The sequence below is a fragment of the Trichoderma harzianum genome (genome assembly GCF_003025095.1).
Source record: "Trichoderma harzianum CBS 226.95 unplaced genomic scaffold M431scaffold_7, whole genome shotgun sequence".
In the NCBI taxonomy this organism is placed as follows: Eukaryota; Fungi; Ascomycota; class Sordariomycetes; order Hypocreales; family Hypocreaceae; genus Trichoderma; species Trichoderma harzianum.
In genome coordinates this window covers 1,743,964-1,771,689 of record NW_020209255.1, presented here as the reverse complement: position 1 = coordinate 1,771,689, position 27,726 = coordinate 1,743,964, and the positions used below count along the sequence as shown (strand labels likewise).

The window sequence follows — 27,726 nt, the reverse complement described above, 5'->3', positions numbered from 1 at the left end:
GCAGAGTATGGCAGAGAAGGAGGAGTATTGGATTCGAAATCCTGCTCCTCCCATTCTCTTGCCTGGTTAGGGTTTTACATTTGGGCTATATTATATGACTTCAAAATGGGCAAAAGGAGCCTCGGGTGGACAGGCATTGTGGTTTTTCTTTCTCCGTCATCTTCGAACGTTTCTCTCTCTCCCTTTTTTTTTTGTTTGCTTGCTCTAGCGAAGATTCTAGTTTATGCGAAGCGCAAGCTATGATTCAAAAAGAACAACATCGTTGTATGATGATTTTCTACTCTGAACTTTTAAGCAAGCGTGAAGATGTTTTGGATGTACAGATAATAGATGAAATGAACATATGGAGATATTATAAGTGTATAAAATCGAAGGTAGTAGTCTATGATATTGCGCCAAGGTGGTATTAGATAAAATGAACTGTATACGTCTACCAGATATCTAACACTTATATCTGCCGAACTGCTTACTATTACTAAGGTGTATATGTCGGGGTATTACGTGGTATCCAACTCTGCCCCATTCTCCAGTATCTGATATGGACAACAAAAGAGGAAGAAACGAAGAACAAGGAAAGAAGGAAATATGGAAAGCAAGAGTGGATTACAACGTTCGGAGACGACCGAACGAGCACACGAGAAAAGCGGACTCTACAGATACGAGTACTATTAATTAGTACAATATTCACATGGTACGAGGTATAAGATTCGCTGTTCGTATCGTATATTGGTGTGATATTAAGTATCTAAAAGGCGGCATCTAATAAGCATGGAGATTGGGATGGGCCGAATGGCGAGCGTCAGATAGATTAAAAAGTGGGAGAGGATATCTTATGAGTACCTTATGAGTGCATGTTGTGGGCCGGCGTAGGGACGAACCGAGGTGCCTATTTTAACTAAGTGTGGGAAGAAGAAAAAGATCTTTTGTGGCTTGCATGTTTTTTTGATGGATTACTTTTGATGGAGGGAGGGAAAGTTTTGAATAGGTGGTGTTTTTACTTGTATGGTTGGGATGGGCTTGAAGGTTTAAAGGATTGGAGTATGGGGGTGTTTACGAGATGGCATCAAACCATTTTCCCTCTCTAGGCAGCTTTTGCTTAAAATAGGTATCTAGTTGTAAGATTTTGCCTCACTACAGCATTTCTTATTCATTCTTATTCCTCGGGGGACGCAGTGAGAGAATAAGCATAGAAACAAGCAGCTCGACATTTCCATTGGATCGCATCCTCTTTGCCTCAGTCGTCGTGCAGCATAGAAGTGGATCAGGCTGCCAATCTGAAACACGCGATGCCGCCTAAATACGCCCAACCCGCAGGCGCCAAAAGTCTCTCCAGACCAACCGAATCATCGGTTTCAAGTCCGTTTCTTACAGGATCCCCAGTGAGGCATGACGCCAGCCAGGGTATGTACTGTAAGTCCCCCCTTGTCACTTACTGGCAACGACTATCACTATTTCCTTTCTTTTTTTCTTCGTTTTTTTTTCCTACTGTTCCTTGTCTTTCAGCTGTCTTCTAAGCGCCCGCTAGAATTGAAAGAAGAAAAGAAAAAAACAACTAGGGGACGGATGTCCGGGCTGGGGCCGCATTGTGGACTGTGTGTCTCTGGCTGGAACGCCCCCTTTGGTTGGCGTGTGACGTATTGAGATGCAAGTTGGTGGAAACAATCAAATGGTGAGAGGGTGATACAATGCGCTCCCGGAGCAGTGGTTGCCTGGGCTTTTTTATTTTCTCCCATCTCTACTGTACTGGCCTCAATGCATTAGGCCTCTTTTTTCGTCTTCTTTTCTGATGCTGTTATGCATTTCTGCTGTCCTGCCAGCATTGTTTCATTCAGGCTGAGCGTCGGATGATTTTCATGATTCGGAAACACTTTTGGGGTGGCTCGCGGCATCCCCTAGCATTATTCCAGCCTGCCGCCTTGGGAAGCTCTCTAATACTCCGTACCTATTGTATTTCTCTCTTGCGTATGTATGTCTCTCAATCGACCAGGGTCACCAGAGACATGACATCAAGCCTCACTCCCTCCCCACAGTTGAACAAAGACACCAGGGACCCTGTCGATGCTAGGGGACTGCAAAAGGGCCAGTCAAAGAGACCGCGCTCCCGAGAGAGCTGCAGGTGTTTGACCAGCCGCCCACAGGACAGGCCGGAAGCTGGCCCGTCTCTATTGTGCTAGTATTTTGCTTTTCTTTATTTGATTTGATTTGATCTGATTTCTGTTTGGCTGTTGTCCCTTGCCTTAGTTCCTTAGGTGGGGAGTACATACGAGTACATGCATCAGCCAGGCTTATACCCTTCTCACGATCCCCGTCGATGCCTACTATTTCCATTCTCCAGATTCCCTCTCAACTCTCCTTCGGCATCATCCTGCTGGCCAAAAGCCATCGCATTGACGTTGAACGTCAATCTTTGCCGCTTCCCGTCTTCATTCTTCTCCCTTTCACCCCCTTTCTGTTGCCCTTGTGTTTCTCTCTTCCTCGCTTCTCATTCCGCTTCGGGTGGCACTGGCGGGATCGACGTGGCCCTTGAGCCGTGATAGGAACAAGTCGCACACGCATCAGCTGCTCGGCATCCTCAGAGACAAGCCTCGGAAGTGCCTTACTATCAAAAAGCCCTTGGCTCCCATGATGATCGGCGGTGTCTGCTAGGGTCCTCATCTTTTTGCCTAACGCTGTGTGGGGGAAAACTTTATTGGAATACCTGCACGCCTCGCTCTCCTTGTTTATTATAAAGGGTGTGAGTGGTTGAGAGCCTGATCTTGGCTGACCCGTCTCTGCCGCTCTCTTTTTATTATTATTACTGTTACTTTTCCTCCCTCGGCTGCTCGGGTGGCCTGCTCTTGTCTTGTGGCATATCGAGTCGTCTCTTACTGAGGCTGGGTACACTCTCCCTTGGTATTGGCATCTTATTGGAAATACTCGCGCACCCTTCATCCTTTCTCTCATTCTCTCACATATTTTTATTATTATTATCATTTCAGATTCATGTATTAGTCATTTGTTATATGGTGGACTTCACTCAACAGGCATCACCGTCACCATGGTTCCTCCGCTGGATCTCTCGACTCACACCAAGGTCATGATTGCACCTCCACGGCTCAACCTCCGTCGAAATGCTTCATACAACAACTATGAGAAAGCACCGCTCTCATCGACTTCGGCTCGATTCAACTTTAACCATCTTCTCTTCTCTCCTCCTCCTTCACCCAGTCTTCCCGCACTGGTGCCGCGGCCAAAGAAGTCGCCTGCAAAAGCCTTGATTGCTCGACCAAGCCGAGTGCTGCGATATATGCTTTATTTAATCACGCTATTTACAGCCCTATACTTTGCCCGCCTTGCCTTCCGAAACAAAGACTCCATCATAGCAGTATGGCCCCATTTCACAACAGAAGAGTTCGAAATGGTTGGGCAGGACGCGATTCCAGATTTTCCAACGCCCATCGTTGTCAGCCATAGCCATTCCAAGTCCAAGTGGACCATGTCTATCCCGCACCACTATGATTTCCCTCTGACGGTGGAGGAATACGATGGCATGGGAAGCAAATGCCGCGAGGTCTCAGCTCATACGAGAGAGCTTCGTGGTAAAGCCCCGTTGTCTGACGAAGACAAGCTTAACTATGATGCCGTGGACGAGTATTTTGTCGACGTGTATGAGGCTGAACTATACGGACTGTTGCCTCCTGTTGCACATGGAGATACTACCCCAAAATCTGGGCACTTTGTTGGCTTGAACTGGGAGTCCATGGCTGGACTACCTATCTGCCAGTCTTCGGCCACGTATGTGCTGGAGAGCTCTGACGCTGGGCTGGGCACTGCCGTCATGAGCATGTGGATGCTTTACGGCCTCGCCAAACAAGACGGCAGGGCCTTTTTCATCGACGACTCTCGCTGGGCCTATGGACAGTATACCGACATCTTCCAGGCACCACCGGTTCCTGATTGCCGGCCACCTCCCCGACATCGGATGCTTCCTTGCCCGGCACAGGCAAAGCATCTGGTTGTCACCGGCACGACACTCAAGGATGTTTTCCCGGCTTTAATGGCTAAATACCACCGCGCCGCCGGAACCAGCAACAACCTACGAGATCTGATGGGACTTGCAAGATCGGGGTATGAGGCACTCTTCAAGATCAATGCCGATGACCAAGAGTATGCCCATAATCGGGTGCAACAACTGAGAAAGCAGGCGATGGAAGCCGATTCAGCCGTCTCGCATGTCCCCATCATTGGGCTCCATGTTCGGCGCGGTGATTCGCACCCTCTCGAGTACCAATATCGCAACACTTATATCCCATCCGAAGTGTTCCTCAGCAAGGTCCAGGAGCTGGTGGGCGCCCACTACAGCTCGTCTGAGAGCCATGAAATGCCCACAAACCAATCCATCACCATAATCGCCTCCGACGACCCTGCTGTCTACAAGCAGCCAGACTTCTCCGACGCCTTGTTTGCGCAGGAGCGCATCCGCTTGGCCTCTAAAGAAGCCGCTCCACGGGAAGAGGTCGACAAGAATGTGCTTCATCATTTCAAGGATGAAACCTTGCAATGGGAAGGCGGGTTCTTTGCGCCCATGTTTTGGAACCTCGGGTTTGACAGGAAGCACAACGGCCATGCGAATGGAGCGTCGGCGGGGCGGATAGAACCGCCCTCTGAGCAGACGATTCAGTTGCGCAGCTACATGGGCAGGGCGTATATGCTTGACCTGGCAGTTTTGGCGGGGGCAAGTGACAAGATTGTATGCACTGTGAGTTCGATGGGCTGCAAGATGCTGGCGGTGATGATGGGATGGGAGGATGGAATTGAAAAGGGAGGTTGGGTCAACATTGATGGCAACTACCCATGGGGTTGGATGAATTAAATCATTGTCTTCCTTTCTTGGGGAACCCATCTTATTCTTACATGTAAAGAACAACTTTTGGGGGCTTGCTTATGCAGATTTTTGGTGTGGGCTGATCTTGTATCGTGGTGGATGGGCATTGCACGGCGTTTGGGGGATATGATTTTGATGAAGCGAGCATGACTGTCTTTTCTTTTTATTACTATTCTCCATGTTTCATAGTTGTGTTGCTGGACTTGGGACAGCATTCATTTACAAAATTTTACGCAGTTTAGCTGTGCATTCACCGGATGACTCTGCATACAAAAAATGCATCACTTTTGCCTCTGAATCTTGTTCTTTTTGCAGTAAAGGTACATCTAGTATATATATACGGTCTAAGTCCCAGACGGATGTTGTTTTGGCTGCGTTACCTGTATTTCCATGAGAACTTTTTCCTCCAAGAAATAAGAAAATCAATGCAGAAGCACAGTTGAGATTTCTCTCAGTTTTGGTCTTATATGGACCAGATGGAGATCTTTTGTAGGGACAATGTATTCTGAATCTCTACTCAATGGTGAAAGTTGCCACAATTGAATAGCGCGTTGCCAGCCCCACAATTCCCTGCGAGGCTACTGCCCGAGCGTGGCTTCCGCGACAAAGCTTCTGTGAACTTCAATTCGCAGCTCGCTACTCCCTCCAATTCCATTCCTTTCCACAGAAGTCAACCACAGCAAACATCTACAATCTCTCCTGCCTTTCTTTCTTCTACTCATTACATCTACCATCACTCACCAAATCATCGCCATCGAACCGCTCGCCTTCAGATCACGACCATGTCGGCGCCTAGTCCCGGAGGCGATGCCAACGCGGCTCCTGCAGCTCCTGCACCACCCCCGAAGCCGCGGCTCAAGCTCAACGTGAGCCGCTCGTCGTCCTTCATTGGAGACGCTGCAGTGACACCTGGAGGGGCTTCCTCGTCCGCACACCCTCCTCTAACGACGCCCGGCGAAGGCCCGCGCAAGGTGAAGCTAAAGATCAGCTCGTCACAGCCGCCGACGCCGGCGGGAGTCTCAGCGAACAAGGATGTGTTGATGAAGGACGTGGGCAAAGACCAAGAGACCAAGAAAGAGAAAGAAAAGGACAAGGATAAAGGGTTACCACCAGTGGTGACGACGAAAGCGGGCCGACAAGCGAAACCGAGCCAGAAGCTCATCGAAAGCAAGAAGCGCTCGCTTAGCGACGACGAAGACGAGGCGCCGCTGCGTGGAAGCACGGCTGGCACCGTGGGCAATGGCCCCCCGCCCGCGACAAAACAAAAAATCAAGATCAGGCCCATCGCCAAGGTAGGTGGAGGAGGTGGCGGAACAAAGGTCAAGGCGGGATCCAAGGCTGGGCTTACTCAATTGGTGCTCAAGCCTCGTGGTCGTCCGCCTGTCCATCCTCCCGGCGATGGCTATGACTCCGAAGCCAGCGATAATGAAGTCGACCCGGCGATCGAAGAGCAGTTTATCCTACGCATGTTGCCCGGCGAGCACGCAGACTACGTACGCACGTGTATGGAGAACGGCAAGATTGGGCTGCCCAAGGCGGCAGGGGGGGCTGATATTTACATGAGATTTTTCGAAGAGGACTCTAGACGCGGAGTTGTGACTGTCAAGGGCCAGTGCTTTGCGGCTGTCATGGTCGATTTGCCCACCATCACGGAGTCGATGAAGACGTGGGACCGCAAGTCATTGATGAAGTCGGCAGACATCTGCCAGATGTTCTACGTATTCCAGGCTGTGAAAAGCGAAGAGGAAGCGAGGCACGCGCCTCTGCCCAGCATAATTGACTCAAACTTCAAGTGGCCGCATGGCCTGACACCGCCTATGCACGACTGCGTGAATCGACGGTTTGCCAAGACCATCAGCCGCAAGGAAATCGAGGACAAAGAAGCTGAAGTCGAACGACTTCTCACCGAGGACGCTAAGTGCGCCTCCACAAAATGGGAATGGGTCGATGAGCGTGAAAACGGCTTGGACGAAGACGGAGAGGAGGACGCTGAAGGCGAAATGGACGACAGCATGGGCTATTTCGGCCAACAGCACGTCACCATGGGCGTCGAGGAAGAAAACGATTTCGATCTCGAGGCCGATCTGGAAGCAGCCTTTGCCGATGAACTCATGGCCGAAACCCCCGCTACTGCCATGGACACCCAAACTCCTACGGCTGCACTCGCCGCAACGCCTTCGGCCTCAATGCTACAACATAGCATCGAGGCAAGCGAATCTGAAGACGACGATGATGACGATGACGACGACGACGACGACGATGACGACCTTGATGAAGATGCGCGGGCTCAACGCGACGAGGAGCAGGGCGTCAAGGACATCATCAATGATCTTAAGAAGCAGCTCGCCGCTCGTGTGGCCGACTTTGAAAGGACACAGAACAAGATTCTCAGGACTCGTCTCGAGAACCAGATCAAGCAGCTCAAGTCGGAGATTGAGCTCAAGCAGTCTTCCATCGGCATCGAGGCCGATGATTAAGAACCTTGGTCACTTATGGGGAGCTTCATTTTCCCCTCTACTTACATAATAATCCATCTACTGGGCTTTTTACTTCGGTATTCTTTTTTTTTTTCTGCCATTCGCCCTGGCGTGGAGTTTACGGACTGGTTAAAAGGGCGAGAATGATATAACGTGCAAGGAACGGCGGCTGGAATGGCGTTTTGATGTCTCTTACCCGTTTTCTTCGTTTGATGATTATTTCGATATGGAGGAAGCGATCGAGATTTGGTATAGCCCTCTTTTTTCATTGATATCTATGGAGGCTAGATGCCAATCAGCGACTGCAATAGACATGCTAGTATCAAACTATGATATGAACACACAAGATAAATGACCTCGTGTATGTATCATGAAACTGGAAGCTCTGAAATTGAATTGCAACAACTATTTGACGTCAAAAGTCTTTCTTCTTGCTAATCTTAGAGAATCATGAAGACGTGTACATTTCTCACTACATCTCAGCCGTATATGCAATCCCATTCAATCATGACAAGCCCACCCGCTCCTCCAACGCTTTCGCTGTCCGCGCCACATTCCTCACCAGCACCTCCTCCGCCGTCTCGATGACGTCCTTCCACACCAATTCCTGGCAAAACTGCTCAAGGTTCTTGGGACGATCCTTTGCCTTTTGGCGAGCACTGCGGCTGACATGGCGCTTGATCGATCTTTGTATGTAGACTGCCATTGGTGGGTCGCGTTTGGATTGCTGTCTAAGGTAGTTGGCTATGAAAGTGGCATCGCTCAGCTTGGTTGTTTTGTGGTCTCGGTTCCAGCGACGGGTTGAGCCGATTGCATCGTCTATACGCTGCTTGATGGAAACTTGGCTTCTTGCTGTTTCATTGACTCAAGTTGTGAGTGCTGAGTATACCTTAGGGAGACAAGATATATAGAATAATAGAGAAATGGCGAATATGCTTACTAGATTCCGCGAGTGTCTTTGCAGCCTTTGATCTCGTTTGGATCTCTCTACCCCCTCCTGTTGATACTGAAGCCTGAGTACGCCTTATCAAAGCCTCTGCTTCAGCCGCCGTCGGGAGCTTATCCAACGTACTCGAAATATCCCCAACCAAACCCTTGAGCTCCTCCATCTCCTTCTTCAACAACTCAATAGACGCATCAACTTCCTTCTTAACCCCTTCCAGCCCATCCTTACCGCTGCCATTCCACTCCGGCCCCTGAATCTCTTCCATGCGCTGCTTCACCACGAGAATCTCCTTACACAGGCTCTGCAGCCTCGCGTCGTGGCTTTCTCGGAATTCTTTGTCTTCTTTGGTGGACATCATGAGTTTGTTGAGGCCCTTTTCCAGACGCTCTGTTTGGGCGCTGACGGCGCGGACGTTGAACTCGATGGTCATGCGTGCGAGGGCATCTGCTTGGGCGAGGAGCTTGGAGCCGTTTCTGGTGGTGAGGGGGCCATTTGTGGGAATGGGCGAGATGGATGAGGATGAGGGTATTATGGCTGTGCTTATGGCCTTGGTGGTGTCGTTTGATCTGGAGCTGGATCCAGTTGATAGTACTGTTGCTGGGACGGAACGGCCTCTGGTCATGTTGGCTTCAGAATGAGCTTTCTGTTTGTGTTGTCCGATGTAAGTAGATCATACAGTATATAAGTTATGATGCGAAAGAAAGAATGAGTAGAAAAAATGATGATGGTTGTGAATGGTAATGAGGGCCAGATGCTTCCTTCCAAGTGTAAGGATGGATAACGGGGAAAGCCCTCGTATCCTCCTTCCGTCCAACCACACCGCTGGGCAAATCCCAAAACGGCAATGGTGCAATCTATTACGATAAAAATCCAATTCGCTATTAGATAAGATATTTAAAGGGAAATACCGAGTAGGTATAGGTATATAACAACTGCGCTCTTCACTTCATCGCTTGATCCTCTCCATACAACATACAAACACATCAACGTCCCAACAACCAACATAATCAGTCGTCTCTGTCATCAAAAGAAAGAAAGAAACCACGCCGTCTATTTTCCATCTCGCTGTTTCGCAATCCACTCCAGAAACATGTCCACGTCCTTGGCAATCTGCCCCGGAACCGCCATCTTCTGGATCCAAGCCGGCAGCACGCCTCTCGCATCCGACACCGTCCCCATCAGCCACTCGACGTTTCCTTGCTCGTCCACCTCTCGAAAGCGCTCCACGCTCGTGTACGTGCCTCTCAGGGCGCCGTCGGACCTTGACTCTTCGCTGCTCAGAGTCTCCGGCACCGCCGCGATCTGAACAACGATGAACTCGCGCCGTCCTCGTACCGCCGCCGTCACCTGCAGCACGGGAAACGCGCGGTTGTTGAGCGGCGCAGGCATCTTGTGCACCGACTCTTCCAGCTTCAGTGTGAGGTTCTCGTACACGTCGCCTCCCAGCGTGACCTCTGCGCCCGTGCAATCCCACTGCTTCTTCAGCGTGTGGCTCATCACCGTGGGAGTAAACTTCATCTCCGCGTCTGCGTGGCCCTCCTTGAAACACTGTAGCCATTCTTCCCAGTCTGCGGTGCCGGCCTTCTTCGCTCCTTCGTGAACACTTCGTCTCAGACTCCAGGTTTCTGGCTTGAATTTTGAGCCGTTGGTCGCCTGGGGGAGGTTCTGGTCCTTGGCTATCGCTTTCAGCTCTTCAGCTGAGACAACCCGCTCAAACATGTGCACTGGCGCGGCTGAGTGGTGAAACGCCCTGCATCCCTTGGCCTTCCATGGTCCATCTCCAGTTCCCTGGTTGGATCTGCCCGACGAGGCCGATGATGATGAGGATGATGGTTGTGGCGGTACGGTGTCGACAAAAGTAACTGCTTCGTTCAATATTGACTGGAGTAAAGGAGTGAGATCCTGAGCTGACGCGTTCTCTGAGGGCAGCTGTGACGGACGAATGCCCCAGAGTCGAACATAGGGGCCGTACTGATGAGCCATGTCGCAAACCTCGTGAGTAAACAGTAACCCAAGAGAAAAAAATGAATGTGAGTTTCTATAAATGAGACTAGAATGAAGGGAATAGCTTTATGACGCCACGATGAGCGGAGATTATGGTCTATGATGAGGAGACTGAACAGAAAGGAACGCAGTTTACGTGCTGGGAAAGGCTGGCTTAAAGGGTGACCCGAGCGGACGGCAAGCTAGCTCCCAGGGGCTGCCTTCTCTCCATAATAAAGGATCCGGCCGTGGTGTGATTGAAGAGAACTTAAAAAAGCGTCGAGGTGAGGGTGAGCCCATGCGAACCTAGGGGCTTTTTCTCATTAGCGAGCGTGGTTACTATTTCTGTCAATCTGCCTTGCCGAGATCTGAATGCCGAGCCCCCGTGGTCCGTGGTCTGGACCGGATATGGCGGCTTTGCCGTGCGGGTTTACGTCTCACCTTCGGCCCCAAGACCGATTTGGATGGAGATCGGGGCGTCAGAACAGTCTTTCCGATTCGGGGCAACTTGGTCAGGACGAAAGAGTGCATGTGATGTTATAAAAAGGAGCTTTTTTTTGGCTTTTGTAAGAAAGCTTCTATTCGTCTTCCTTTTTCGTCTAGCTCTATTCAAAGCTCTACTGGCGTTATTAGGTAGTAGTAATAGTGATAATAGTTATTACAGTTCATGATGCAGCCATTACCATCATGTGCTTTATTTGTTTCCTCCCATGCATCCCAAAAACTCCGACGTAAGATATCATATACAGTACGCATCCAACCCAACTCAAAAAATCCTGGGGTGTATTTTTGCTTGCCTTTTGTTAACTCATCCACACTCCCTTCAAGACGCTGACATCTTAGTCTCTCCGCTCCCATCGAATCTTGGCAGGCTCAAGAGGTCGAGAGAATAGGGAAGCGTAGTCTGTGCCGACAATGTTGTTGCTGCCATCCACGTTGCTCAGCTTGAACATGCGCACCGTCTCGGCAATGATGGTCTGGAGCTGCAGATTGGCAAAGTGCTCGCCAATACATCGGTGACGACCGGCACCAAAGGGAAGGTAAGGAGAAGCCGCACCCTTGCTGACAATACCGTAGCCGTAGTCGATCTTCTCTTCCTCCTCGTCATTTCGGGCCATCAGGGGAGCGTTGGGAGAGCCAGGCAGCCAGCGGTAAGGATCCCACTTATCAGGGTTGGGGAAGTAGGTAGGGTCAGAGCCACTGACGCCAGGAGCAGCGAGAAGGACGTGAGAAGGGGGAACGACATATTTGGTGCCGGGGACGGGCATCGGCTGCTTGACCTTGCGCATGATGGAGTGGATAGGGGCGTTCAGGCGGAGAGTCTCCTTGACAATAGCTTGGTTCAGGGGCAGCTTGGCGAAATCCTCGTACTGGAGGGGAGGCAGATCGGCGCCCAGGGCCTTGACCTGCTCCTGGTAGAGGTCTTCGACAACCTGAGGGTACTGAGCGAGATGGAGCATGATCCAAGAGCTGGTGGAGGACGAAGAATGCTGGCCAGCCATGAGAAGGGCAATCATCATGTGGGCAATCTCGTGGTCAGGGACAGGGGTGCCGTTCTTGTAGACTGACTTCATGAGGTGCTTCAGCATATCCAGTTCCTTGTCATCGTCACCGAGGGCTCGTCGTTCCTTAATGGTATCCATGTAGATCTTGGCAACGGTGCGCTGAGCGTGATCACGCTTGCGGTTCCAGGGGAGAGGAGCCCAGTGGAGCACAAAGTTGATGGAGGTGAAGCCCATGTCAAGGTCGTGGTACAAATCGGCCAGTGACTCGTCAAACTTGCTGCGGATGAGGCTGCCCTGAAGAGCGTGGGAGGCAGTGAAGATTGTGATCTCGGCCATCTTCTTGGGGATGTCGACAATTCCAGACTTGCCCTTGAAGGCAGGGTCGCGCTTGAAGTATGATGTAACCTCGTGGGAGATGATGGGAACGTAGCTTTTGAACGCTTCGGTCGTAAGAGCAATTTTCATAAACTTGGCTATCGTGTTAGCGCCCATTTCAAAGGTTCATTTTACCATACAGCTATGCGCCAGGCACAAACTCACCTTCTTCTGCTCCATCAGCTTGGCGTTGGGGCAGTCATAGACGACATCTCGTCCGAAGACGGGGGTGGTCAAGACACTGTAAATCTCCTCGGCGTTGACATCCTTGAGCTTGCCGTTGAGAATAAAGTCGTTTCCAGCAGGGCCCACAGCCACGGTCGTCTTCTTGCCCAACAGGACAAAGGTAAACACGTCGCCGTACTGTCAATTGATTGTTAGCCATTGTCCACCAGGCTGAGTGTAAACGGGATACGTCTTTTGCCCACCTTTGCACGATTGTCCTTGAAGAACTTGGGAGGGTCCATGCCGTAGATGACGGTGCTGCCAATAATGGGGAACCAGTGGAAAACCATAGGCGGGTCGGAAGGGTTCTTGAAGAGCAATTGCTGGACGACATTGAGGAAGACGACGACGGCGAGGAAGCCAGCAACGCCAATAGCGACTTGCGCGCCAACGCTCTGCTCAAAGTAGAGCTGCGCCGTCGGATGGCTGAGGGCATCTTGGAGGATGCCCATCGTTGCGGATAGGGTGGCAGACAGGTGAAATTGGGAGTCTTGTCGAGATGGAGGGAGCCCAAAGAGAAGAAAAAGAAAAACTTGTCTGCCGCTCTGGAGCGAAAGAAGGGAAGATAGAGAGAGAGACTGCCGGCCCCGCGTCCTTTTTATTAACAGGAAGCAAAAGACTCGATCTGAGAAAAAGAAAAGGAGAAGAGACAGAGACAAACAGAGACAGAGGAAATGCAGCTACGGCACCACCAGTGGTTCGATAAGTCAGCCCAAAATGAGCCTTAATCTGTGGCCCTTTGGCTCTATCAAGACTGGTTCAAATTGGCTTTGGCAGCCAAACTCGCATATTTTTTGCCTTTTTTTTCGCTGCCAAAGAGGCCAGATCCAGGGGGGAAAGAGACGAGCCCCACTTGAGGTGCGCTGCCCCACGAGGCAGGTGTGGGAGGCCAGCCAATCAGAGCGCGCATGATGGCAGGTTATAAATGCACGGAAAGCGCAGACCGCCTGGGAAAACGGGAAATCAGTGGGGGCTCGTATTCGGATCTGCGCGATCGTGTTTGTATTTTCGTTTTTATACGTGTAACTTCTGCTGCAGCTGATTGCGTTCCATAGCCTACCTCTCGATGTGGCGGATCGCGGGCGAATGCGAATACGTTTGTGTTTTATCTCAAAGCCCAATGACAACACCAAGTAAGAATCACCGTAAATACACGTATAGGCACGCAATTTCCGTGTAATCAAACAAATCCAATTGGCTTCTATCTATTTCCTGGTAAGAAAATGCGACTGCTCGAGAAGGGAAAAAAATGACAAAGGTGGTCTGATGCCACCTCACGACCTCCACAGTATCGAACAATCTCCCAGATCTATCAATAGCCAACGACAAAGACTCGATTAGGAGATGCATTAGTACATGCCTGTTGCAGTATGCACCAGTTCATGATCGGAAGTAACTCGTAGAAATAGTATTGAATGACATGTTATCGAGAAGAGAAGTGAGTATCTGCCGAGCTGCATCGCCGTAACAACGAGCGCTCAAAATGTAGACCCCGATCGCAGCCTATATCTAAGTCATCATCCGTTAGATGCAGATAGATACATGGGTAAACTCATAGCTGCGTGCATGATAACAACGAAAAGAAGAGGCTGAGAGAAACAACACACGCAAAATGAAGAAAAGAAATCCAAGCAAAGCCAAAGCAAACGCTGCCCTAGTGTCTTCCGTCCGCAATCTGTGAACCAGTTCGTATCCAAATGAGGTCCTTTGTTAAACGCCAATACCCTACTAGCCGTCCTTTGCTTAAGGGGGGAATCAAAGCCAGCTGCTAAATAAAGAACATCATGTATGTGGTATCTGTGTATGCTGCCGTTCGGTTCAAACTTCAAGGTATCTCTGCATCACTCAAGAATCACCGAAAGATGAGTTAAATGTAACAATAGCCGTCGACGCATTTACGCTTGGGCGACAATGCTTCTTCCCACGGCACCCCATTTGAATCGTCTTAGGCCGCTGCCGGACGAGCGAATCACGTCGCGGCTGGAAGAAGCAGTCTCATTGACGCTGCTGACGCTTGCTGCTAAGCCTTCCTGGCGGCCGACTTCACGCCCAATAACATAGCCAGCTCCAAAGCCAACTACGGATACGAGCACGACGACTCCGGCACTGACAACCCAGGTCAGGAGAGTCGGAGAAATGAGAGTCTCCTCCGCAACAACGGCTGTAGTTGCCGTCTTCTTCTTCTTTATCGCTCGAGGGTTTCGGGCCGTTGATACAACCCGTTTCGTCTTCTCCGAGGGTGCACGAGTCCGCGAGGATGATCTTGCCGGAGAGGCTTGTCCACGTTTGGCTGGAGCCGCTGCATCTGCTGCCGGGGCCAGTTCAGGTTTCTCAGATCCCTCCGACAGATCCTTTTCGGGGACGAAGCGGAGCTCCATGGGCTGGCTGCTGGGACCGACTCCAGATTGTGCAGCTCGCTGCGCCTCAGTTTCCTCCTTGCTCTTAGGCAGACCTCTAGCTGCAGCTGCGCATGACAGGAGAGTGGTCAGGGAAGCGCGGAGAGCGGCGTCGTTATCTTCGCGAACGGAGGGTGACATGAAGCTAGGCCCCCGTTGAACTCTCGTATGCGAGCGCTGGGAGAAAGATGGTCGTGTAAAGTCGCCATGGGGATGTGGGGACATGGCCGCATTTGACGAGTAACTTCTCTGATGTGATGGAGGATGCGAGAATGCATTTGGTTGTGGTCGAAAGCCGGTTTGGTTTTGCGCTCCCCCTAGAGCCGTACCTTCATCTCCGTCAGACTCCCCGTCAGAATCCTCCATATCCTCTTCTGGCGACGGCTGCATGTTCTCGGTCGAGCTGGAGAGGACGTGATCTTCTTCGCTGTCGCTTTCATCATATTCATCTTGGCTGCTTGTCCCCGTGATCGGGATGGTAGTCTGTATACGTGGTACCGATCTCGCTGATGCCTGCACTCGCCGGCGACGGCTGTAAGAGTTTCCAACTCGCAGGCCAGTTGTAACTATTTCATCGCCAATGCTGGAGAGCGACGAGGACGAAGGCTGCGACGCAACCTCGACCCAGGAATCGGTGTTTTCTGCTACAGTTAGCGGACATGGACTATGGTCGTCGAGGGATGTCACTGGCGATGACGAACCATCATAGCGCCGTTGGTGAAGACTGGCACTCGGAATCACGTTTGGCATACTGACGGATCGCTGCCCGCTGGAGCCCGCCTGCTCATCAAATGGCGGCTGATGAGCCATCGCTTCGGTTTTTGTAAAAGTACGGAGTATCAACAATCAAAAGTCGCCAGGCTGACGATGTTGTTTGGCCTCAACACGCTGGCGATAGGTCCTATTCCCTGTAGTCCTGCACTCCTTATCGGTGACCGCGACCCACCCGATCGCAACTCGGCCAGCAGATCGCACGCGCAAGCTCTCTTCGTCACAACGCCGCTACAAATATCGACAGTCGGTGATGATTTCACAGATGGAGAAGAAGTCGTGAATCCAGTCAAAAATGGGCGATAGAAATGAGGAAAGATGGCAAGTGCCGGAGATAGAGAGCGTTCTGTTGAGAGGTTGGGCCGAGATGTCTCGCTAGATGATGGCCTATCTGGACTAGAGGCTGCTGCATGACGATAAACGACGGGCAGTCAGCAGTACTGGTACTTTGGCCAGAACTGCAGGGGACAGTGCGTGGGAGCATCACGCGCTGGCCAATTGCGTCACTACCCAGGTACCGCAAATGACGAGATCTGGGGGAACATGGATGAGAGCGGCGGTTATGTAATCCGGCGAGAAGACGAAGACGGCCGAGACAGGTTGAGCAGGTAGGTAGGTAATAAGATGAAATACAATTACAGGTTGATTCCTAAGCGGAATTACCTTTTTGCTCGGAATACCGTTATTGCTAAAGTATAGAAATGCCAGGGGGGGAGAACAGGCAAAATACGGAAGTTGGCACTACTCGAGATGGTGAAGCGGAATTACCCAACAAGTTTCCTACTGCAGCAAAGATAACTCGTACTCGTAGTTTATAGGTATGTAAACCAGTTCAATCAACAGGCAATAATCCCCGAATCTCCCTTGCAGCAACATTCAAATCACCAATCAAAAGAACAAGACCAGATGATCAATGGCATGGCTCCGGCAATGATGCTTCTGCCATGAGACATACAAGTACACCCAAGAAACAGTGTCGCGCGCACAGTACGCCAAAGCTCCAGCATTTCCCCAACCGGGCGGTGTGCATGACCCTGACAAGTACCGCTACCTCCCTCACGCGGAGACATTCCCCCAAAACTTACAAGGCTCTCTCTCTGTCCTGCTCAGCAGCCTTTAGTTGTAGTACTAACTGTAAGCCCAGCCAGCCCAGGGTCATGAGCACAGGGCGGGGGCTTTGCCTAAACCAGCCAGAGCCCGCATGAGCATCCAAAGACGTAATGGATGTCCTCCCTTGCAACTTTGGGGTTCACTGGCTTGGTCTCCCGACTTGTCGTATCACTTTTGAAACAGAAAATAGTATATCATACAGATACGAATGCGACTGTGCATGTCTGATCTGATCACATATAGGTTCTCGCTCTGTACCTGTGCGGTGCACATTATACTTCTTTCTTCTGCCTCGAGATAGGAACGCTGATCCGCCACGGTACAGTCAGACGAGACAGCTCGTTGCTTGCTTTGCTTGCTTGCCTGTTCTGTCTGCAAACAGCCAGCCACTGTGCGCAGACTGTCCAATCACCTGCATCGGATCGGCTCGCCTCTTCCCTGATAGCAAACGACAAGGTGTGGCATGTGTCAAGTCCAGGGAGAGCAATGGCGCTTGTCACACGGTGACGGCGCGCCACCGGATTTGCTCAGCCTTGTCGCATCAAGTGTGATAGGTCATCTGTTATCCTAGACATGAGCCAATCGCAACTTGATGCCGGGCATCATTCAGCATGTCTGCATCTCACAGGCGAAATAAAAACAGCGCATATCGTATTGAATTAATTGGAAAGACATTTGTATTTTTATACTCGGGCTCTACAGAGTTACATCATGTCTAGGTAGTAAAAGGGTAAAGAAATTTGAAAAAACTTTTCCGTAGCAAACGCCTATTTTTACAATGCAATGCAAACGTCGTGGGCGGAGACTTACCAGTCTCTTGGAGCAAGAATTATATCGGTGTACATCCTGGGGATTTACCTTGTAAACGAGTTAAGCAAAGGTTGGACTCATACTGTATGTATGAGTCCTCAAGTGCAGCCCACGTATCAAGTATTTGCATTTGCAAAAAAGCCCCCAGGTCCCTCAGAAGTATTCGCAGCCCTCAAAGTTGGTTCTTTCGTCTACATGCCCCATCGTGGCCGTCGACGAAATGAATCAAGATTAAGCCCTCAAATCCCTCAGAAGCCCACTGGTTTGTGTACAAGGCGCCGATGGTGGAACCATCATTGCCGCCGACGTCAAAAAGCCCAACTATGCCATCTTCACCATGCTTCTCGTGAGAAGCAAAGCGATGAGCCCACAGATTACCAAGTGCCAAAGCCCCCAGCGTTCATCTGCGCTCTATTACCGAAGAGCGTTGCCCAAAGCCCACTAAATCTCAAAAAGCCAAACGTAGATTGTAACCGAAACCGCAAATACCCACAACCCGACATATATATTAAACCCCTCTCGGACAGAGCCCTCTTAGTCAAAGGAGATCTTGGTGCCAGCAGGCTTGGTGCGGTTGACAGCACTAAAGTTACCGCCACGACCACCGCCGAAACCACCGCGGCCACCACGGCCACCACGACCGCCTCCACGGGGACCTCCACGGCCACCACCGAAGCCGCCACGACCACCGCCAGCACCGCCCTGAGGACGAGGGCTGGAGAAGTCAAGTCGCACGCTGCGGGCGAATCTGCCGTGGCCAATGGTGGCACCGTTCTTGGCCTCGAGGGCAGCCTTGGCTTCCTCAACGGAGCCAAAGGAGACGTAGCCAAAGCCCTTCAGGTTACCACTCTCACTATAGAAAGGATATGTCAGTATGGTTAAGGGAACAAGCGAGACAGGCTCTTTCAAGCCGCAGGATAACTTACGGGTCAGTGGGCAGTCGAACACTGGTGACAGAGCTGACTTCGTTGAAGAACTGGGTAACGGAATCCTGGTCAATGTCGAAGGGCAGGTTGCCGACGAACAGGGTGTCGCTCTCAGCGCTGAGGGTGTCACCGTGCTTCTTGGCACGGTCGGCAGCGCGGTTCTGGGGGTCAGAACCTTCAGGGCGGGCGTTGGCGTAGTCGAGGTTGATGGCACGGCCGCCAACATCCTGGCCCTGCATAGCCTCGTAGGCAACCTGAGCAGACTCAGCATCCTTGAAGTCGACATAGCCAAAGCCACGGCTGCGGCCAGTGCCCTTCTCGGTAACAACACGAGCACCAACAAGGCCATCGAAAGACTGGAATGCCTGGTAGAGGGCATCATCATCAACGCTCCAGGCCAAGCTGCCGGCGAAGAGGGTAGGGGCAGCGTTGCTGTCGACCTTGGTCTTCTTGGCAGAGGTATCGATCTCCTCATCGGCCTTGCGCTTCTTGGAAGGCTCAGCCTTCTTCTCCTCCTCCTCGTCGGAAGAAGAGTCGTCGGAGTCCTCCTCAGAGTCATCGCTGTCAGACTTGGACGCCTAAGAGAGAGCAAAAGTCAGTCAAAGTTCGGGCCAGTTGATCGAGTTCATAGTAACTAACCTTGGCAGCAGGCTTCTCATCGTCGCTCTCCTCATCGGAGTCGGACTCGGAGTCAGAGTCCTCAGACTCCTCGGCCTTGGCCTTGCCGTTCACGGCAGGCTTCTTGGTCTCCTCCTCATCGGACTCAGAGTCATCAGACTCGGACTCGGACTCAGATTCAGACTCCTCCTTGGCAGCAGGCTTCTTGGCCTCCTTCTTGGCAGGCTTCTTGGTGGTCTCCTCCTCAGACTCAGACTCAGACTCAGACTCGCTCTCGCTGGCAGAGTCGGAGTCAGAGTCCTCCTCCTCCTCAGAAGACTCGTCAGAGGACTCAGGCTCCTTCTTCTTGGACTTCTTGGAGGGCTCCTCCTTGGCAACCTTCTTGGGAGTGGCAGCCTTGGCAGCGACGGCCTTGACAGGCTCAGCGGCGACAGCCTTCTTGGACTCCTTGACCTTGGTGGACTTGGCCATTGTGAAAGAGTATTAGATTAATTAGAATAAAAAGGAATTGATAAGAAGGATGTAAGGAAGAGATGAAGACACAAGAATGAAAATTTTCTTGTCTCAAAAGGTGGATGTGGGAGAGAAAGAAAGTTAAGCAGCGGCAGCGTCGCAAGCTTTTAAACCTTTGGGTGGTTGGGGCCTTTGCGCGCCGCACCCAACTTTTTTCAGAATTTTTTTCTTCTTGTCCGGCAGAATAGTGGGCTGCTCAAAGGCGGTGGGTGGGAACGGCATAGCTCGTCATTGGCCTTTCCCCACACGCGCACCTGCAGCCTCGTGTGGCTAGAAAATTGTTGCCTGAGGCCAGCAGCGAAAGGCTAATCGCATAGCGGATCTTGAGTGAGGCAGGCATTCCAAAGGTGCTCAAGCATCAGGAGATATTTGAGCTTCCGTTGCCTCAACCCTCGACCCATTCGGCCTCGCCCCAGCCGCATCCGTTTCGAAGCTTCAAAGCCCAGCCTCCTCTGCAATATGCCGACACCTGAATCCGAGCTCTTCAAGAGCCAGAAGCCCACGGTGGCCCCCACATTCAACGGCGTCGACTTTGACGATACCAAGGCTTTCAAGGCTGCCGAGGATGCCATCATTCGGGAACAATGGGTTGGCGCCATGATGACTCGCATCGTCGGCGAGGAATTGGGCAAGTGCTACGTCCGGGAGGGAGTCAACCACTTGGAGAACTGCGGCCATTTGAGAGGTGAGTTTGAGGGAGCGCATAGGGCGGATCCCGATGTCCGTATTCGTGGGAGGAAGCACAAAAAGACTCATTGTTTTGAATTATAGAAAAATACCTGCAATTGCTGGCGGCGAACAAGGTTAAGGGAACCAAGTTTATCCAGCAGAACTACTTGGAGAAGAAGGACCAGGACTTTGATTTGGAGCGCAAGGTGCACACAAGCGACAAGATTGCCAAGCTGAACCAGGGACGATTCTCATGAATTTGATCAATCCAAGTGTTTAAACATGTGTCATAGTATTTTTGAATTATTGGGCGGCCGAATCAACCGGCGGAGGGCTTGTCTGGGATGGAGTAGAGCCATGGTTTAGAACTACCGCCATGATATTGAGCGCAGAGGCTGAATGCTCTGCCAATGTATATATCAGGAAGCAACGGAATTAAATTTGAATAAAAAGTAAACTATAGAAACCTACCAATGCTCAATTAACTCCAAATAATCATCATTTCATCAGAGCTACACAGTTTAAAAGGATGAGGCTGAGAGCAGTCCAGAGCTTTCTGCGGTCAGTCAATTCCATTGGCCACCCCCACCAAACCAAACCGACCGCATACCCAAAATTTCTCCAACCACCAATAGAGCCTCGCCTCACCCAGCGACAGACAACCTCACTCATATAAAAACCACCCGCCCTCACAATGTTCTGCACCCGGTGCCTGCGCGCCACCGTCGTGCGCCGCCAATTGCCCTTTTCACGACAATTTTCATCGTCGCTGCGCTTCTACTCTGCCGAACCGCAGCTGTCAACGCCCGTCGTCGACGCCGGCGAAGCGGCCAAGCCCACGCCCTCTTCAAGATCCATCTGCCCAGAGGGAACAGTGCTCAATGGGCTCAACTACACAAAGGGCGGGCAAGACCCCGTCGCCCTGAAAGATGAGGACTACCCGGAGTGGCTGTGGTCATGCCTGGACGTCATGAAGAAGGCCGATGCCGAAGACGACAACCTCGGGGACGAGTTCTGTACGCCGTTAACCACCTCCCCCAAACATAAAAGCAAAGAAAGAGAAACCTGTGGCTAATATGACTTGTGATTTTCCCTTTTTGTAGCAAAATCCAAGAAACAGCGAAAACTCGCCGCCAAGCGCCAAAAGGCCCTCGAGGCCAAGCTCCTCGCCGAGGGCAACCTCGAGGCCCTCGCGCCAAAGGTGCCGCTGCAGCAGCAGTCCATCAACTTGCCCGGCGACAAGAACGGCAGCGTCCTCGACAACATTGCCGCGGCGGACAAGCGGGAGGAGCTGCGCAAGGCGATGCGCAAGGAGAGGAGGGCCACGATCAAGGAGTCCAACTACTTGAAGTCGATGTAAAAGAAGAAGACGAAAAAAGGAGAGAAAAATTGTATCAACAGGAAAAGCGAGGGTTGGTTATATAGACACTTTGTACAATACACATCAAACGAAGCATTTCAAAGACGAGGGCTTGAACGCTGGGAAAGTGTTTGGCGTAGTCTTGTTCATGAAAGGCTCGGCCTGGACTGGCCAGGCTCTCCCTCGCAGGAATATAGTAGTTTCTTCCATGGGCCATGATCAAGAATGGACATCTCACAAATAAAAAGGACAAGTTCTTTATGAATATATATATATAAAGCTGTGTGTATTTATAGATCAGGGGTACTTTCGCACTGGTATTCCATATCATTCTTCACTAGTCACAAGATAAATCTCCGGAAAATCAAACTGATATCATCATCTATTGGCCTAATTCAACACGCTCAAATCAAGCGGAACACTGCTCCCTCTGCCTGCCCTATATCTCCTTACACCGCCAACAAAATCCCGAGGCTTCGGGAAAACGCTCTCATCCTTAAAATGCCATCTTGTATCGTTGATCATGATCCGCGTACCGCCTTGGCTCGGTGATGGCGAGTGATTGGACGTCTTGGACGGCAGGCTCACAGACGAACCGCCACCATTCGCAGTCAAGGTAAATGTGCTGGGATCGAGCATGGTATGGCGAAGAGATGATCCTCTGGCTCGAGGTGCAGAGGGGCCATTGGAAGAGGGCGGAGCCGGAGCCAAAACTGGTGGAGCTGGCGGTGCCGGAGGAGGAGAAGGAGCTGCTCCAGGAGGAGCTGGAGGTGGTGGCGGCGGTTGAGCCCGAGGAGTTGACGATGGCGAGGGTAGCGGAGGTGCGAATGAGGGTGGAGGAGGTGGTGGTGCTCCAGGCAGGACAGGTGCCGAAGTTGCTGGAGGAGGAGGCGGAGGAGGAGGGAGCGCAAATGGAGCCGGTGCTGCGGATGCTGGCGGTGGAGGAGGAGGAGGAGGGGCAGCTGCAGGAACTGGGGCAGCCGAAGCTGGGGCCGGCGGAGGAGGAGCCGGAGGCGGCGTGGCCCTGGATGAGGGCTTGCGAGATGTTGGGAGCGGCGGCGGCTTCTTTCCGATCGGCGGCGGTGGTCCCTTGGTCTTCTTCAGGGCTGGCACACCCGGGGGAGGTATGGGAGGTCCTCGTCCTGGAATTCCAGGAATAGCTGGCGCAGCATCGGCCGGCGGTGCTGGCGGTTTCGGGGCGGCAAAGGTCGGGACATGGGGCGCCGAATGTGATGGCGCTTTCTCCGAATCCGAGGCAAACGAGGCATCCGCGCCGGCTCCCGTATCAATGTTTCCTCCTCGCTTCTTCAGCTTCGGTATGCCGCCGGCAAAGAGACCCGCCAGCTGCGGCGCCGAGTCGGCTGGGCCAGAGTTTTGCTCGCTGTTGCTTCGCGCTCGGTTTCCTGGGACAGGCGGCGCCAGGCCAGGGATGGGAGGGGCGCCGCCTGCACCAACAGCCGGGGCCGAGCGATCGTTGGTTGCGGTCTTTTTGAGAGCTTTTCCTTTGCTAATGTCGGCAAGTAGAGAATTCTGAGGGAGAGCAGGCGCTGAACCAAGGCCAGGGATGGGAGGTGCCGAACCAAGGCCGGGAATGGGAGGGGCGCCGCCTATGGCAGGGCCCGATGAGGAGGATGTCTTGCCAACAACCGGGGCCGAGCGGTCGTTGGTAACGGTCTTTTTAAGAGACCTGCCTTTGTTGATGTCGGCAAGCAGAGCATTCTGAGAATTAGAGTCAGCTACAACGATTTCACCCTACATCTCTGTCGTGGGAATAACGCACTCGGCCTCCTGAACTCGGCGGTGGACGAGCTGGTAATCCGCCTGGGGCTCCTCCTGGAGGGGGAGGCGGAGGAGGAGGGCCTCCAGCCCCAGGCAACGGAGGCGGCGGCGGCGGCGGAGGAGGCGGCATGGCAGCGTGTGAGGAGCAAGAGTTGTGATATCGACAGTTTCGTTCAGTTGGAGTCTCGGGTTGTCGCTGCGCTGGCAGGCTGGGAGAGGCGGCTCAGGGTCTCGTGCAGGGCGCAAGACTCGGGTAGACGGTCGTGCAGCCGGATCAAGACCCCGGAGTGCGGGTATCCAAGAGGAGTTGCAGGCGAATTGCACAGGGCGGACGATGGCGAGAGTGTTGTAGCAGAGGCAGAGGGAAAGGCAAAGGCTCGTCTCTGGCAGCCTGGACGTTTCGTCATCAGGCTTACGAAGGTGCAGCAGACGGAGGTCGAGGAGAACCAATCAGGGCCCCACTTTTGGCAAAGCCTCACGACTGGGATGAACTTGGATTTAGCACCAGAATGTTCTACTGTAATATTGGAGAGCGAAGAGGTTGAAGAAGAGGAAATACGGGCCATGAGATGGATGGTAGGCGGAAAGGACTAGCTTCAGGATTTTTCTTTGTTTTTCGTCTCTCTTTGTTTGTTTTGTTTCATGTGATTGCAGTCGCACAAACTCGTCATTCAGTGCTTCATCTCGGCTTCTTGTTCGCTCATTGTACTTGTACTGTACTGTAATACTGCGCCAGCCAAAGTGTGGAGCCAATCACAGCCTTGCATGCGATGATTTTGTGCCAAAACTCCAACCTCTAAAACCTCGCCTCAACTTTTCCGCCTTGCCGCCCATTGCGATCGCTTTCTCTGTAGCGACTTTGGTCTGGCCAAGCTGCAAAGTCGAATTTGCAGCACGACGATACAAAAGTCACTCGTGTCGGTCTGCATCGGCAATTGGCCAACTTCATCTTCTTTGCCTGACATTTATATCGCAACTCTACACTCAACATGCGGCGAGCAAACCCTCGGCAGGTTGGCTTTATATGCCATTCTTGTGCGTCATTGCCGGCGCAGGCATCAAGACAGCCCTTCCCTAGCCGGATATTATCCTCAGCTCCCCGCCAGATTGCACAAAGCTCAGTCTGGAGATCAACACCGGCTAGATGGGCCACCTCTGTCTCAGCCTCAAGAGCAGATGCTGAAGCAGACGCAGAAGCAAATGAGAAGGCCGTGCCAGCCTCAACCCCGCGGCCATTGACGGATGCATCTCAACTGGCCAACGTAGCGGAGGATAGCTGTAACAAGTTCCTCTCAGTCGACGGCATCCCGGCGAAGCAGCTGACTGCTGCTGCACTGCAGTCGTGTCTACGGGCCGCATCTGCGCTCCATCCCCAATTGAAGCGGGCAGAGGCACAATTCAAGGCTTCAGCCTCGAAGCTGGTATCTCTGGGAGCCGAGCGGACGGGTGCGAGGGTCCCTATAGATGCCAAGTTGGTGGATGCAACCAGTCGGATCTCTCACGCAGCATATGCCATCATCTCGAACCCGAATGTCGAGATGACGCCGGAGTTCCTAGAGCTCTACGTCGCCATTCAATCACAGCTCGGCCAACCAGAGTCACTGCCCGCCGTCTTTGAACTCTACGCAAACAAGCCCAAGCCCGTCGTCAAAAACGGTCAGATTGCGTATCTGAAGCAAAACCCCAACGCGGCTGCTCGAGCTATAGAGCCCGCCGTTGCCGATATGGCTTTGCAGGCTGCAATCGATGCCAAGAATCTGGATTCGGCCCTCGGCATCATTGAGGCTTCATATTCTCTCCCAGCTTTCAAGCGTCAGAAGCTGATCAAGCACGGTACCGCCCCCGCCATCGGTCTCGCCACCCTCCCATTCGGCATCTTTGGTCTATCAACAGCCTACGCTTCGTATTGGCAAAACACCATGGACATAAGCACTGCTACGGGAATTGGTGTGGCAGGCATCTCAGGATACTTTCTTGTGATTGGATCTTTGGGCATGATTGCCAAGCTGAGCCACAAGGACCAGATGAAGCGAGTGACCTGGACTCCCGGAACCCCGTTACGGTATCGATGGCTGAGGGAGGAGGAGAGAGCGGCTCTGGACAAGGTGGCGTGCGCATGGGGCTTCAAGGAGCCCTGGAGACACGGAGAGGAAATGGGTCCAGAGTGGGAAGGGCTCAAGGAGTATATGGGATACCGACAAATGCTGCTTGACCGAGTCGAGTTCATGGAGGGTATGAGTTGAGCGAACTATGAGGCGGTATGGTGGGGTTCCGCTTATTGGAATTTGAAGACTTGGGAAAATGAAGAATTATTTATCTCATCAGTCGTCTGCTACTATATCTATATTTCTCTAGTAACTGCTACTATACCTATGTATAATGAAATTTAAGTACTAACTACCTAGTAAATAGGCGTTCCTCTACAAAAGTACTATTTAATGAGTTAATTAGGTGCTTTATCCATTTTGCAGTCTCGCTTTTTCTAACCTTCGCTTGCCAAGCTGGCTAATCCTTTGGACTCTGCAATCCAAGTTTTCTGAACAATTCTAAACGCTTAGCATTTCCAAATCCTCACATTTGCCGATGTGACCATTTGAAACCCTTGGCTCGTCTTTCAGCATTTTTTAAGTAAAGGGCAGCAACAACAGCAGTATGCCTTTCATACTCTTCTATTAATCGAATTAAACGCTGCCCATAGGTAGATAACGATATGCAAGTTATGCCCGGTGGGAGGGGTCCGGAAGCTCCCGGCATCAGAAAAAAATCTTGCGCCGAGTAAGACAGGATGCCGGCTTGCCTGCCACAGAGCAGCAACAGCAACAGCAACACCAGCAACACGAGGCCCCCTCGACGGAGGTGACTCTGGCTCTGCCAATGGCAGTGAGTGTTGCTCCTTCAACTCCTCCTCAACAGGAGATTGTCGATGCCGAGATGAGTGGGGTTCCGGCCCCAGAAGCAGAAGATGGGGTTGCGGCCCCAGTTGAAGGACAAGAAGAAGAAGAAGAAGAAGAGGAGGAGGAGGAGATTAAATCGGAGGTCCGAGACCTCCAGGAGGATGTTGATGACGACCAGGCCGTCTTTGAGCACCAGCTTGATTCTACTATGTAGGGCTATCTAGGGGCCTATTCAGCCAGCACCCGAATTTTATCACATACATAGTAGCAGTTATTAAAGAAATATAGAGATAGTAGCAGCTATTAGAGAAATATAGAGATAGTAGCAGGTCTTAAAGAAATGTATATGTAGTAGCAGCTACTAGAGAAATATAAATACAGTAGCAGTCATTAGTTAGGGAAATATAGATATAGCAATTGCCCCCGTTGTAGGCGTATAACTCAGCTCAAGGGTGTTCGAAATCTTCTCAGTCTCGGTTTTTTGTCCTCCGTTTGCTTGGATTCATCTCTAGCATACGCGTATCACACAGGATATGTCTTTGCAAATAGTAGAACAAATAGCAACCTCCCAACATGTCCATCTGGAAAATGCTACCCTATCTTTACCAAGTACCGCAGCGGCGAACTGTCATCTCTGCCAGAATTCCGTGAACCCCCTTTTTAGCGATAGGGCTCACCCATCAACGCCGCCTTTCCAGATTCATCAGCCTGCATGCCGAATTGGTCACGCAGGTTCGAGAACGTCAACGGCTGTATGCCCAATCTGGATGCTTACCCACAGTCATGGGTCCGTGATGCCCTTGGGACCCAGAGCAGAGGTCGGCAAGACAAGCTTTGGCCAAGCAGCTGCCTGTTACCCAGTAGTGCATTGATGATGCTCCATCTCGTTTATATAACGGCGTTCGGGGGGAGACCCTTTGCTTGGGATGAAGACTAGTACATGGGCGTTACGCACGCTGCGGTGAGATACGAAATACCAAGCCATCTACTAACACGGAGAATACGGGGTATATGCAAATACTAATAGCCATTTCATCCAACGAGCCCAGACATGCGCCCTCGGAGCGGTAATGGTTACCCGGCTGCAAAAACCCCTTGTCGACACACTATTAACATGCCCAAGAGAGAGGGGGAAAAAAGACCCTTTTTCTCCTGCGAGCTTTTATCTGTCTCCATCAGACCACTCTTCTCTTCCGGAGGAGACGGCGTATGGCGCTAGATAAGATGCCCATAAAAGAAAAAAAAGAAAAGAAGACAGAAAGAAAGACAATCGTACTCGTGTAGATAAGAAACCCCGACTGTTTCAACTCTTCCTTCGTCTCGTCTCCCGCATTTGCGTAACACCATTATATGGTGCTTACATAGCAACTAACGCCGCGAATACTTACTTAACCTCGTCTAAAAATAGGTTGACAAGCCCTTCTCCGCATGCCTCTAGCAGGTAATTCCATCCAAGCTCGAGCTATTTCACAATTGGTGGCGTCTTGGGGGACCTGGCTAGCACG

The 27,726-nt window shown here is 51.7% G+C and overlaps 11 protein-coding genes across 11 annotated transcripts; 5 read left to right on the top strand and 6 right to left on the bottom strand.

Moving 5' to 3' along the window:
- Window positions 1-2,287: 2,287 nt before the first annotated feature.
- M431DRAFT_451723 (hypothetical protein) lies at window positions 2,288-3,132 on the bottom strand. The gene has a single exon (XM_024915275.1). The coding sequence runs from the start codon at window positions 2,971-2,973 to the stop codon at window positions 2,401-2,403; it is 573 nt and encodes a 190-aa protein (XP_024773844.1). The 5' UTR covers window positions 2,974-3,132; the 3' UTR covers window positions 2,288-2,400.
- M431DRAFT_86930 (hypothetical protein) lies at window positions 3,038-4,852 on the top strand (the record flags this gene model as incomplete). The annotated part of the gene is made up of 1 exon (XM_024923740.1): window positions 3,038-4,852. One exon carries the CDS (start codon window positions 3,038-3,040, stop codon window positions 4,850-4,852), a length of 1,815 nt encoding a protein of 604 aa, XP_024773843.1.
- Window positions 4,853-5,646: 794 nt separating this feature from the next.
- M431DRAFT_6398 (hypothetical protein) lies at window positions 5,647-7,341 on the top strand (the record flags this gene model as incomplete). The annotated part of the gene is made up of 1 exon (XM_024921651.1): window positions 5,647-7,341. One exon carries the CDS (start codon window positions 5,647-5,649, stop codon window positions 7,339-7,341), a length of 1,695 nt encoding a protein of 564 aa, XP_024773842.1.
- Window positions 7,342-7,846: 505 nt separating this feature from the next.
- M431DRAFT_87983 (hypothetical protein) lies at window positions 7,847-10,270 on the bottom strand (the record flags this gene model as incomplete). The annotated part of the gene is made up of 3 exons (XM_024923857.1): window positions 7,847-8,205; window positions 8,282-8,760; window positions 9,369-10,270. 3 exons carry the CDS (start codon window positions 10,268-10,270, stop codon window positions 7,847-7,849), a joined length of 1,740 nt encoding a protein of 579 aa, XP_024773841.1.
- A 454-nt stretch (window positions 10,271-10,724) lies between these two features.
- M431DRAFT_17527 (hypothetical protein) lies at window positions 10,725-13,150 on the bottom strand. Its single transcript, XM_024913068.1, has 3 exons — window positions 12,579-13,150; window positions 12,316-12,513; window positions 10,725-12,243 (listed from the first exon to the last, which is right to left on the bottom strand). The coding sequence occupies exons 1-3, from the start codon at window positions 12,825-12,827 to the stop codon at window positions 11,110-11,112; spliced, it is 1,581 nt and encodes a 526-aa protein (XP_024773840.1). The 5' UTR covers window positions 12,828-13,150; the 3' UTR covers window positions 10,725-11,109.
- A 1,120-nt stretch (window positions 13,151-14,270) lies between these two features.
- Window positions 14,271-15,581, bottom strand: M431DRAFT_496115 (hypothetical protein; the record flags this gene model as incomplete). The annotated part of the gene is made up of 2 exons (XM_024917458.1): window positions 14,271-15,412; window positions 15,473-15,581. 2 exons carry the CDS (start codon window positions 15,579-15,581, stop codon window positions 14,271-14,273), a joined length of 1,251 nt encoding a protein of 416 aa, XP_024773839.1.
- Window positions 15,582-17,996: 2,415 nt separating this feature from the next.
- Window positions 17,997-19,477, bottom strand: M431DRAFT_496114 (hypothetical protein; the record flags this gene model as incomplete). The annotated part of the gene is made up of 3 exons (XM_024917457.1): window positions 17,997-18,315; window positions 18,389-18,966; window positions 19,028-19,477. 3 exons carry the CDS (start codon window positions 19,475-19,477, stop codon window positions 17,997-17,999), a joined length of 1,347 nt encoding a protein of 448 aa, XP_024773838.1.
- Window positions 19,478-19,865: 388 nt separating this feature from the next.
- M431DRAFT_509171 (hypothetical protein) lies at window positions 19,866-20,665 on the top strand. The gene is made up of 2 exons (XM_024919241.1): window positions 19,866-20,204; window positions 20,291-20,665. Exons 1-2 carry the CDS (start codon window positions 19,979-19,981, stop codon window positions 20,443-20,445), a joined length of 381 nt encoding a protein of 126 aa, XP_024773837.1. The 5' UTR covers window positions 19,866-19,978; the 3' UTR covers window positions 20,446-20,665.
- M431DRAFT_117946 (hypothetical protein) lies at window positions 20,665-21,759 on the top strand. The gene is made up of 2 exons (XM_024912017.1): window positions 20,665-21,204; window positions 21,292-21,759. Exons 1-2 carry the CDS (start codon window positions 20,883-20,885, stop codon window positions 21,546-21,548), a joined length of 579 nt encoding a protein of 192 aa, XP_024773836.1. The 5' UTR covers window positions 20,665-20,882; the 3' UTR covers window positions 21,549-21,759.
- A 40-nt stretch (window positions 21,760-21,799) lies between these two features.
- Window positions 21,800-23,920, bottom strand: M431DRAFT_531718 (hypothetical protein). The gene is made up of 2 exons (XM_024920837.1): window positions 23,329-23,920; window positions 21,800-23,267 (listed from the first exon to the last, which is right to left on the bottom strand). Exons 1-2 carry the CDS (start codon window positions 23,455-23,457, stop codon window positions 21,939-21,941), a joined length of 1,458 nt encoding a protein of 485 aa, XP_024773835.1. The 5' UTR covers window positions 23,458-23,920; the 3' UTR covers window positions 21,800-21,938.
- Window positions 23,921-24,316: 396 nt separating this feature from the next.
- On the top strand, window positions 24,317-26,435 carry M431DRAFT_17521 (hypothetical protein; the record flags this gene model as incomplete). The annotated part of the gene is made up of 2 exons (XM_024913067.1): window positions 24,317-25,559; window positions 26,134-26,435. 2 exons carry the CDS (start codon window positions 24,317-24,319, stop codon window positions 26,433-26,435), a joined length of 1,545 nt encoding a protein of 514 aa, XP_024773834.1.
- Between the last annotated feature and the right edge of the window lie 1,291 nt (window positions 26,436-27,726).

Bases quoted from the DNA above. Each gene is read 5' to 3' on its own strand.
- M431DRAFT_509171 (XM_024919241.1), top strand. From the start codon at position 19,979: ATGCCGACACCTGAATCCGAGCTCTTCAAGAGCCAGAAGCCCACGGTG. The intron at 20,205-20,290 runs GTGAGTTTGAGG...TTTGAATTATAG, and splicing joins GAACTGCGGCCATTTGAGAG to AAAAATACCTGCAATTGCTG.
- M431DRAFT_531718 (XM_024920837.1), bottom strand. From the start codon at position 23,457: ATGCCGCCTCCTCCGCCGCCGCCGCCGCCTCCGTTGCCTGGGGCTGGA. The intron at 23,268-23,328 runs GTGCGTTATTCC...TCTAATTCTCAG, and splicing joins CGCCGAGTTCAGGAGGCCGA to AATGCTCTGCTTGCCGACAT.
- M431DRAFT_17527 (XM_024913068.1), bottom strand. From the start codon at position 12,827: ATGGGCATCCTCCAAGATGCCCTCAGCCATCCGACGGCGCAGCTCTAC. The intron at 12,514-12,578 runs GTGGGCAAAAGA...ATCAATTGACAG, and splicing joins TCAAGGACAATCGTGCAAAG to TACGGCGACGTGTTTACCTT. The intron at 12,244-12,315 runs GTGAGTTTGTGC...ACGATAGCCAAG, and splicing joins AGCTGATGGAGCAGAAGAAG to TTTATGAAAATTGCTCTTAC.
- M431DRAFT_451723 (XM_024915275.1), bottom strand. From the start codon at position 2,973: ATGATAATAATAATAAAAATATGTGAGAGAATGAGAGAAAGGATGAAG.
- M431DRAFT_117946 (XM_024912017.1), top strand. From the start codon at position 20,883: ATGTTCTGCACCCGGTGCCTGCGCGCCACCGTCGTGCGCCGCCAATTG. The intron at 21,205-21,291 runs GTACGCCGTTAA...CCCTTTTTGTAG, and splicing joins CAACCTCGGGGACGAGTTCT to CAAAATCCAAGAAACAGCGA.